The 11,269-nt window shown below is 43.4% G+C and overlaps 1 protein-coding gene across 2 annotated transcripts in view; it reads left to right on the forward strand.

Moving 5' to 3' along the window:
* RSU1 (Ras suppressor protein 1) overlaps positions 1-11,269 on the forward strand; it is a 240,048-nt gene that overhangs the window by 43,128 nt on the left and 185,651 nt on the right. For both annotated transcript variants that reach the window (XM_011963895.1, XM_011963896.1), the window contains one exon: positions 8,483-8,603. In XM_011963895.1, coding sequence (XP_011819285.1) covers positions 8,483-8,603 — 121 coding nt within the window. The remainder of the gene's footprint in view (positions 1-8,482; positions 8,604-11,269) is intronic.

Below are 11,269 nucleotides of genomic sequence, written 5' to 3' on the forward strand. Positions count from 1 at the left end.
CTCCCATGTGGATTTGGTGGATTTTCCTAGCCCTGGGCCTCTTTCTTCCCCTCCCCTTCTTGCCCTCTTCATGCAGTGACCCCAAACATAAGGTCCGGTAGGAAGAGAAGCAGTCCGGTTGTGGCCTCTTGATGGATTAATTCCGGTTTTTGTTGTTGTTGTTTTTATTTATTTATTTATTTATTTATTTTTGAGACAAGGTCTCAGTTTGTCACCCAGGCTGGAGTGCAGTGGTGCAATCTTGGCTCACTGCAGCCTTAACCTCCAGGCTCATGTGATCTTCCCACCTCAGCCTCCTGAGTAGCTAGGACTACAGGCATGCACCACCATACCAAGCTAATTTTTTGTAGAGGTGGGATTTTGCCCTGTTACCCAGGCTGGTCCGAAACTCCTGGGCTCAAGCAATCCACCCACCTCGGCCTCCCACAGTGCTGGGATTACAGGTGTGAGCCACTGCACCCAGCCTAGATTAATTCTTAATTGTAAAAGAAGACAGAAACTAATGGCAAAACGTGCTTTTCCTGTCTGCATGTAAGAGAGTACGAGATAGAATGTGACTTGCTTACTGTTTACCTTGTAATGTTAATAATCCAGGCTTATGTGTAGATATACATTCATTTATATTATACATAGTAAAGGCATGTACTCATCTGAAAGAGCCTAGAGCACTCCTTTTATAATACTGAGCTTGCTTTACTCCACTGATGGATTGAAGTTTTTTTTTTTTTTTTTTTTTCCATATTCTCCTTCTCTCTTTCCAGTGTTTTGGAATTTCCTGGGCATTTTTCCTACCCTTCGTTTTCTTACCCTTCGCTGGATGTCACTTCCTCCCCAGGCCACTGAATGCCATTTGCTTTCCTCTCAGCGCTGCTTCTCCCTCCCATCTCCCCAATTAAAGCCCTTTATTGATGTATGGCTTTGCTGGAGGGGTAGCGCATCAGAACTGGAGTGCAATTTAGAAGCGGTGTTCCTGCAAGAATTCAGAGTTCATACGTCCTCCTGAAGATGCTTTGGGAGTTAACACAAGATTCGGGCATTAACTAATTTTTACATCCTCAGAGGAGAAGAAATCCATGCTTGTCAGCTTTTTAGGGAAATTTGTTTGGTTAGGCATACACACTTTTTATAGCTCAGGAACATATATTTTTGCATGTTTGGCTTTATACTCTAAAATCAACCTTATTACTTGCTTATACCTTTTTTCCTCTAATTTTCATGTAACTGATTTTTCACATTGCTACTGAAAGAGTAGGACCATTGTGTTGTGGTGAGTTAAGCCAGGGGATATTTTTGTTTACTAAAATGACTTAGGCTATAGAATCCTGAGGCGGCTCGTAATAGCACAGACTGAACATGTGCTTTGGAGCACAGGTCCTCAGTAAATACTTGTTGTTTATTAACCAAAAGTACATCACCATTGTTATTTATAAAGCCAATAATATTTGGAGGACGTTGGCCTTTCTTGGGGTAGTTGCTTAGATATTTTGCTATTTTATGTTTACCTTGAGGAACATGTAGAACCTTTTAAATGAGAATTTGCTTTACTGTTTCATAAACTTTATGTTTTTAAATAACCTAGAACTACTGTAATTCACTGCTTTAATAGCTGCTTTGGGGGAAGTCCCATAAAATCTGTGAAGCCAGTTATCATTAGTATACTTTTGAACATCAAACTCTTATGGTCATATGTAATTAGTTCATTATCATCCACCTTGTGTTTTGGGCCAGAAAACAAAGGTAATTAATCACTATAACTGCAAATGACCTTTTTTTTTTTTTTTTGCATGTAAAGTGCTGAAGTGTAATTATTCCTACGTGAGAGAAGATTCTTCTTTATGTGTAACTATTAAAATGGCATTGAGAACTATGATTTGCTGAAAGAATCGGCATGTATATAATTAGTCTAGACTCCACCTCTGTGCTCTGAATGGACTCATGTTCTCCAGTTATTATGGCTAGAGATTAAAAAGGCTGTGCTTTTACTTTGACCATAGATGCCACAAATCATATTTCAGCGAGTTTCTGCTAATTTGGTTTTTTTCCTCCCTTGCTTCATTCAGGCCAAAGGAGGGGGCACTTGTTTTTCAGTATCATATTCATCAAATGCTGGGGCAAGGAAGTTTTTAGTAATTTTTCTAGTAACTTGGTTGTAGTAATGTAATATAATAAGTTATCTTACAAGCTAATTTTAATATCCTCTACCATCCTTTGTCCTTCTGTGCTTTATAAAAAAAAAGCTGTAGAAATATATGACATTGTGAACAATCTGCCCAGGCATTTTCATTTGTTATAACAACAGACAAAAACCGCCTTTTTTTTTTAAAATAGCAATATGTCAGGTTTTTAGAAGCAATGCTATTCGGTTTCATTTTGCTGTGACTCATGCCGTGTGGTTTATTTGGGGACTCTTTGGCCTGAGGGTGGGCCGCACTTTTGCATCCTGGAAATGGGCACGAGACAGTGATGTTGCCTCCACTGCAGCACAAGGGTGGGCATGCCCCTTTGCCACCTGCAGTCCTGGTCCTGGCTGTCAGCAGTTGCCTCACACCAAGTATCTGCTCTAAGTCCTCCTCTTCTTCCCTTGCTGTAATTCACAGTCCGTCACTGGAGGCAGAGGTTGAGCTATCAGTTTACTTCTTTCAAAGAGGCTGGGTCCCCTGGCTTTCATGCCCTGGACCAGCCCTAGCTCAGGAATCACCAGTTCTAAAAACATCCTTTGGTGCTTCTGCAAAAACGATTGGGTGTAGTGCAGCCCCCAACTCCCTAGAAGTTTGGTGGAGATGGTGGGTGGAGGTCACCTCCAGGTTTCATGCCTGTGGTGCGGATGGAAAGCGCCATGTGTTCGGAGCAGCTTCTGGCTTCCTGGCAGCCGTGGGTGTGCGTTAGCATGGTGCAGGGTCTAGTGCTGCCCTTCTGGAGCTGAAGAGGACCTGGCTGTCGCTGGTAACCATATGGCTCTAAAGACCAAAGTGTGACCCCCTGACCCTCCCGTGGGCTGCACCCAGGCAGAGCTCCTCTCCTTATGTTTTTGCGTGGCGCCTGCTGCTCCCAGAGTCTGTCATTCCTTGCAGCTTTGTTTTTTTGCCTCAAGGGCCACAAGATGCTTTTGCTCAAAAAGCCCCCAAATCAGCTGCACCCTGATCTGTCTGTACCACCCAGCATCCTGCTGTTAGGGCTCAGTGTTTTGAAGCCGAGCAGTAGACCAGGTGACATCTCTTTGTATGACTACCCTTGGTCATGATGAATTTGCCACTGAGTGACTTAATTCAGTGTGCTAGGGAATTCAAGGCTTTTCTCCTCTGGAGAGTTGTGCATCTTAATACTGATCTCACCATAAAATCCTGCGTGAGGAGGCAGAAGTTGACTAGAAAGAGTTTGATGGTGGCACCCACGTTGAACGTGTTAGCTACTTAGAGTATCATTTGTTTCACTTGTCATCAATCCCCAGGCTCAAGAGGCATCTTCATTTGGATCAGATTGATGATTATACTCACTGCGTTGGATTGATAATGGTGATGCTGCCAATGAATTGAAAGTTTTCTGAGCCAAAATATGGTTCCCAGACCAGCGACATCGGCATCCCCTGGGAAGTTGTTGGAAATTCAGAGTCTCGGGCTTTACCCCAGACCTACTGAATCAGAAACTCCGGGATACCCCTCCGTCTGTGTTTTAACAAGCCCTCCGGTGGTTCTCATGTCTCTGTGGTTTGAGACCCACTGCTATCGGGCAGGGCTGTGTAATAGGACGTTCTGCAGTGATGGAAACGGTCAGTATCCCTGCCGTGCAGTGGTGGAGCCACTAGCCACCACCTGTGGCTGTCGAGCTCTTGAAATGGTGCTGCCATGACCAACAGTAGCATTCATCATTTTATTTAATTTTGATTAATCTAAGTTTAAATTCAAACAGCTGCATATAGCTAGCAGCTGTCCATCAGATCGCCCAGCCCCAGAACATACCCGGCTAATTATTATTGTGTAAACTCCTAAAATGCTTTAAGTTGTAGTTGTGGAATTATTAATTTTAGATCATAGAGCAGAATCTTCCTTACTCAATTCAACAGAATTGAAACTGCAATTGTTATAACAGTAGGTGATCTTGATTCTTCCTGTGGAGGGGAGACAGTTTGCGGGCTGCTGGCTGGTTGGGGGAAGCCCCTAGTCTTGAGCTGATTGATTGTTGATTTTGTGAATATGCATCAACGGTGCAGTCCCGGGTGGCTCATGCCTGTTGCAGATGTAACTGATGGCCGTAGATACATGTCCTTTTAGGAGTAAAGCTGTTGCTCAGGAAGGGGTGTCAGTATTTCACACAGATGGACTTTGGTTTCTCCAGCCTGTCCAGCAAAGTGGAGGTGCTTCTGGCCAAAGAGAAGTGAATGAGCCCTTTGGGCACTCTGGGCTGCTTGTAGAACCTTCCAGAAACTGTGCTGGTGGAGACGGGGGTGCTGAATTGCCAAGTCTGGGCTGGCATATGAGATGGACAAAACTCTTGAATCACAATCGGGTTCTTCAGTTTAGGAGGACCTGAAGGAAAAAAGGTCATGGCAGGTGTGTTAGGCGGAACTGCTGCAAAGCCCAGAAGAAACTTTGAGATTAGTCTCTGGGGTGATGTGACCACATCCTTGTCACCTTTCCAAAACACCAGCAGAGGCTCTGGGACGAGAGCGTCCCCAGCAGTCCTGTCTGTGACCCTGCAGCTAGAGCGGAATGTGACATTGAGGGGCCAGGGGATATCTGAGTCCTTTGGGACTGTTCCCCCAAACCTAGCAACTGAAGTCTCAAAATTAAAGCAACCATCTTTGGCTAGGCAGAAAATGATACTCAATTCTCTGTCAGAAGCAAAGTTCTACATGACTACACTTCCTAATTGAGGGCCCCATTTGTTGAATTATTTAAAGCCATATCATTGATTTTCATAATCCATCTCCTCTTAGAATCCTAGAATGTTAACACGAGGTGGAAGAGACCTGGGAAATGGTCATGATCCAGCCTTCTTATTTTACGGAGGCCCAGAGAGGTTATGAGTTGAGTGAGGGCACACACAGCACTGTAGGGTCAGGGACCATGTTGCTCTTTAGTTCTTTTGGTGTCATAGGTCAGCTGGGGTGATAGATCAAGCTGGACAGATTGATGAAAAAGGGTCGTTTCAAAGACATAAGAAATATACTGATGCACACTGTTAGGTTTTAAAATGCTTCTTGCTCATGCGTCCTATAGATATCTAGAAAATTCCAATAGAATATTTTGGTAAAATATTGCAGTGGTCTTTTTGGAATAGCTAAAATTGTTCCCGCCCCGTATGTATAGGATGTAGTCATGGCACAATTCGTATTGCTAACGGGGTTATTTTTTCTGGAGAGTTTGGTTGTGAGTAGTTTATTTTCCAAGCACTAGGCCTGTTTCAGTTGATTGACTTTGATACTGTGTCTTTTGTAACTTACTTTCTTTAAATAACGTGCCTCTTCTACTTTATCCCCAGAGTGTTGAGATGCTGTGTGTGCAAAGTATGGCACTGTGCACCTAATCAGCCTTCTCTAAATATTGGTTCACAGAGTGAATACCATCCCATCCAGAAGGGTCTGCATGTTAATTTCTTTAGATTTTCACTGTGGCTGGCAGTTAAAAAAATTTCTGTGTATTTAGGGAGAATATTAGCTGTGTATTATTTTTTTTCCTCACCTAGCTTGAATGGAGTCTTAAAACAAAAAATTCACATGCTCACCAAAAGGCTGGGAGAGGTTTTGTAAATTGAATATGGGGTTATTGTTTGCGTTCACAAAACAAAGCCCTAAATCACATTTAGCATAATTTGTGGTTTTAAATTGGACTGATTTAGCAAGGAGAGTGAAATAATCTCTCATCCTGTCAAAAAGGCGATACCTTTAGACCAGCATTTAATTGCATTGGCAGAGTAACTTCGGGAAGACAGCAGTAATTCTGGCTGCATTATTCTTGGTTTGTGGCTAAATTGAGATCCATCATCATCTCCTGGTTTCGCTAACTTTCGTTATTGCTCTTCAAACTAATCAGATGAATGTGGTCTTCGAACTAATCAGATGAAGGCTTAGTGGTAGCTGGAGGGTGGACAGGGGAGGGATGAGGTCTATGGGTAGCTTTACTGTATATACTTCATGATCTTGGGGGAGAAGATGACATCCCAGTGACCCAGAAGGCACAGCCTGGTGATTTTCTTTTCTTTTCTTTTCTTTTTTTTTTTTGAGATAGAGTTTCACTGTTGTTGCCCAGGCTAGAGCATAATGGTGTGATCTCAGCTCACTGCAACCTCTGCCTCCCAGGTTCAAGCAATTCTCCTGCCTCAGCTTCCCGAGTAGCTGTGACTACAGGCGTGCGACACCATGCCCAGCTAATTTTTTATTTATTTCTTTTTTTTTTTTTTTGTAGAGATGGGGTTTCACCATGTCGGCCAGGCTGGTCTCAAACTCCTGACCTCAGGTGATCCTCCTGCCTCGGCCTCCCAGAGTGCTGGGATTACAGGAGTGAGCTACTGTGCCAGGCCAGTCTTCTCTTCTCTTCTCTAGATAGTTTCACTCTTGTCACCTAGGCTGGAGTGTAATGGCATGATCTTGGCTTACTGCAACCTCTGCCTCCCAGGTTCAAGCGATTCTCCTGCCTCAGCTTCCCAAGTAGCTGGGATTACAGGTGTCTGCCACCATGCCCAGCTAATTTTTGTATTTTTAGTAGAGTCGGGGTTTCACCATGTTGGTCAGGCTAGTCTCGAACTCCTGACCTCAGGTAATCCACCTACCTCGGCCTCCTAAAGTGCTGGGTTACAGGTGTGAGCCACCGCTCCTGGCCCCAGTGATTTTCTTGGTAATTGCTTACACACAGTGAATATCATTCATTTGCACAGAAGTGTTCCATGGACTGTGCACCTAAGAAAGAACGTACATTTGCAGCCACATTGTACAGGTAGGGTTCGTTTGCATTCCTGCAGGTATCCAAGAGGGAGGGTTCTGGAGGAACTTCGAGCTGTCTAGATTACCTGATGAAAACCTGTTCTTTTCTCAACAGCCACTTCAGGAGCTCACCCAGGGGCTGCTCACTAGACCACTGCTCCCTGCCCATGTGCCCCAGTTCGGCGTAATCTGTATTCTTCACAGTCCATTCTTCCAGTGAAAGCATCTCTTTTACCTTTCACCAAGCCTTACCTCTAAAAGAATAGCCAGCAATACCTTAGACATTTCAGAAATGAGCAAAGTGCCTGTCCCTATACTTTTGTTCCCCTGGGAGTTATCAACTAGTCTTCTGGAAATGGCTAACTGCTTAAATATTTTAGATGTACATTTGGCATTTTACACACACCTTTGTGGTGGTTCAAATCACAGGTGCTCCTGGGTCTGAGTTTAGGTGTGACTGCAGGAAGCAGGTTAGTTTCCCGGCCTCCTGGGGCACCCCTGGAGGAAGCAGATGGGATAGGAAGTAAACTGACTGATGAGAGACATCACACTTTCTTGGGCTGGGCTCCAGGCCCCTGTTCATGTTCTTAGTTACCTGGATAGTCTTGGTATTAGAGTTTATGTGAACCATGGCCAAGCTTATCACCCACAGAAATGTTTGTAGAAAGACTGAATAGCAAATGGGATAGATGAATTACAGTCTATGGAAACTCCTTCTGCTACCAATTTATAGTTTGTGCTTTTGAGATGAAGATGCCTTTGGCTTTTACATTTGTATTTTCAAGTGTATATATGCTGGGGAAGGAGGAACCTTTCAGATCTCTAATGGCTGATTTTCACCTTGGATCTGCATACTAGAATTCATAGCATGCTACTGAGCTGACTTTTTGTATTTCTATATAATACCAGTGTATTGATCTGTTGCTAATCTGATGTAACCTTTGTGTGTGTGTATGTGTGTGTGTTATTGATCAAGATACATTACTCCAGAGGCCAAAATCAGAAACTAGGGAGGTCGAATATTTCATCATTTAAAATTGAGCTTATATTGTTATTAATGCAATGTTAAGAGGACAGCCCTTCAGATACTGGGTTATTTAAGCAGCTTCAGTGTACACCACCCCGGAAGGGATTTGGAGGTCGCCATCTTGCTTCTGGTGGCAATGCAAGAAAACTGAAAGAAAAAAAAAAACAACAGTTGCACTTATAAGATCCTATGTGACAACCATAAGTATGTATGCTTCACAGTATTTTTATAGGCTGTTTATGGTACAGAAATTCTCTTTTGTGCATCTTGGCTCTGTTGCCCCCGTCATTGTCCATCTGAAACAAACTATGCCAGGCACTCAGCTAATCAGATACAAAGAAGCGTTTCAGCGGCCACTCAAAAGTGAGCGACTGCTTATGAAAAACCTGTACAAAATAAATAAGACCGGTAGGTGAATTCGACGGTCCTTTTGGAGTTATAATCTTTCTTTGCTTTGAAAGGAAAACAAAATGTGCCGCTGCCGTCCCTTTCTAGGAGTTCCGTCCCCAGATTCACACTGAGCATTTTTATTTCCATAGCGGTGCCACCCAACATCGCAGAACTGAAGAATTTGGAAGTGCTCAACTTTTTTAATAACCAGATCGAAGAGCTGCCCACACAGATCAGCAGCCTTCAAAAACTCAAACACCTGAACCTCGGGTGAGTATCAGTGGAGGGAAAGGGCGGAGAGGGAGTGAGTGGAAGGGGTGTGCCGGGTAGGGCCAGGGGAGGGATTATTTTTATATTATTACACAGAAATGGATCTCTAATTTCTTTTTATGTTTTGGGTCTTAAACAGATTTTATTGTTTTAATATATCCTTTCGGTGGCCTACATCAGTGAGTATTTGAGAGCTAATTGAGAAGCTAATTGTTGGCACAATAAGGAAGTTAAATTTTTACTGTATTTTGTGTCCAGTAAAATTTTATCTCAGTTCTGTTGACCAAGAAGGGACTTATTTGCATTGCATGAACTGGCAGACAAATGGTAATATGGTTGATTTTTTTTTTTTTTCTCTCTGTGTTAAATAGAAATAGTTTACAAAGCACCTTTGTGCCATGGAGGGAAGAATATTTTCCCTAATGATGCTTCATTCATTTTTGCAATTCTCTGTAGTGGAGAGGTGAAAATCCTCTGTCTTTGTTTATGCAAAGGTGAAGAGAGGAGTTTTGATTCAGCTGAGGTTACAGAACCAGGGGGCAGTAAATAATAATAATGATAACCTGTTTTTGTGTATTACTTTGCAGCACTTGACCCTCTCAACATTTGTGAGGTAGGGAGGGCAGGTTTTAGTGCTTTCATTGTACACAGAGGAAGCTAAGCCTTTTCAAAGGGGTTAAGGGCCTGGCTCCTGGTCATCTCTGAGGTTAGTGGCCAAGCTGGGAAGAGAACCCCATGGTTCTGGGTCTAAGTGCTCCTTCAGACTCCATTGATATGGTTTGGGTCTGTGTCCCCACCAAATCTCATGTGGAATTGTAATGCCTGGTGTTGGAGTTGGGGCCTGGTGGGAGGTGATTAGATCATGGGGGCAGAGCTCTCGTGAATAGGTTAGCACCATCCCCTCTTGGTACTGTCCTTATGATAGTAAGTGAGTTATTGTGAGATCTGGTTGTTTAAAAGTGTGTAGCACCTCCCCCCCCATGCTCTCCTGCTCCTGCCATGTAATATACGTGCTTCTGCGTTGCCTTCCACCATGAGTAAAAGCTCCCTGAGGCTTCCCCACAAGCAGCTTCTGCCATGCTTCCTATACAGCCGGTAGAACCATGAGTCAGTTAAACCTCTTTTTTTGTAAGTTACCCAGCCTCAGGCATTCCCTTATAGCAATGGGAGAACGGACGAATACATCCATAGACCCCAACCGGAACCGTGGCATCAGAATTCCATCTTCACTGGTGCAGCTATCAGATGAAACTGACCATTCATGCTTCAGTCTCTGTGCAAAGTCATATATTCATTAAATTTTAGCCACTAAATGCTCTGGTTAAGTTAGTGATTGACGTGGAGTGGCAATAGATGCTGGCCAGGTAGTCACCAGTTTTTTGTTTTTTTTTTTTTTTTGAGACAGAGTCTTGCTGTGTTACCAGGTGGTCTTAGCTCGCTACAACCTCCACCTCCTGGGTTCAAGCGAGTCTCCTGCCTCAGCCTCCCGAGTAGCTGGGACTACAGGCACATGCCACCATGCCCAGCTGATTTTTGTGTTTTTAGTAGAAATGGGGTTTCACCATATTGGCCAGGATGGTCTCAACCTCTTGACTTCATGATCCACCTGCCTTGGCCTCCCAAAGCGCTGGGATTACAGGCATGAGCCACTGCGTCTAGCCATATTTGCCAATTTAATAGGAAGCAGTCATGAAAAAAATCTCATTCATGGAGTGATTTTTAGTTTATTCTTTCCACAAGGAGTTTGGTCAGACACATTATTTTGAAGTTCACTTGGGCTTAGAGACCAACTTTGTAAGATCCATGGGCAGCCTTTATTCTTATGTCTGAGAGAAAGTGAAGTTAAAAGGAGGGAGAAACATCACTTTAGATGAGATGGGTTTTTTTTTTTCTCCCTACAAATTTGGAGCCTGTATACCCATCTGGCAAAGCAGAAATGAAACGATTCTCCATTTATATCTTGGTTTTACAGACTATTCTATCCTGATCTTTAATTTGTATGTGAGAAAGAAGCTAAAACTACATATAGATGTATATTCTTACTGTTAATTTGTTCATTTATTAAATAAATATATGTATATATATGCATTATATATATAAAATCTCAATCACTAGGAACAGTGCTTGGCACATACTGAGAAGTACCTAGTATTAGTTAGCTATTGTTATGATCATAATTGTCTTACTTACTACTTTTTCATTGATTCCATGACTATGTAAGTGACTATTCTGTGTAAGGAATCTTGCTAGTACCGGGGAGCCAAGGTGAAGGTCATGGTCCCTGACCTTACCTACTGGGGCAAGACTGGCTATAAACAGGAACAGACCAGTGAGGTCACTGATGTGCTGGCAACTGTGGACTGGCAGGGGGAGCAGCCAGACGGGGAGCACTTTAGTCCGCAGGTGAGATTCTCAGGACCACGAACACAGCAGGTAGCACGGGAGCCGACACGCGATGCGTGAGAATTTCTCAGACTTAAAAGTTGAAGGAAGGTGTCTCACATTGAGCGAATGGAATTTTTTTTTTTGAGACGGAGTCTCACTCTGTCGCCAAGGCTGGAATGCAGTGACGCGATCTTGGCTCACTGCAGCCTCCGCCTACCAGGTTCAAGCAATTCTCTTGCCTCAGCCTCCCAAGTAGCTGGGACTACAGCCGCCCGCCACCA

This window comes from Colobus angolensis, unplaced genomic scaffold (genome assembly GCF_000951035.1).
Source record: "Colobus angolensis palliatus isolate OR3802 unplaced genomic scaffold, Cang.pa_1.0 Scaffold63, whole genome shotgun sequence".
Taxonomy (NCBI): Eukaryota; Metazoa; Chordata; class Mammalia; order Primates; family Cercopithecidae; genus Colobus; species Colobus angolensis.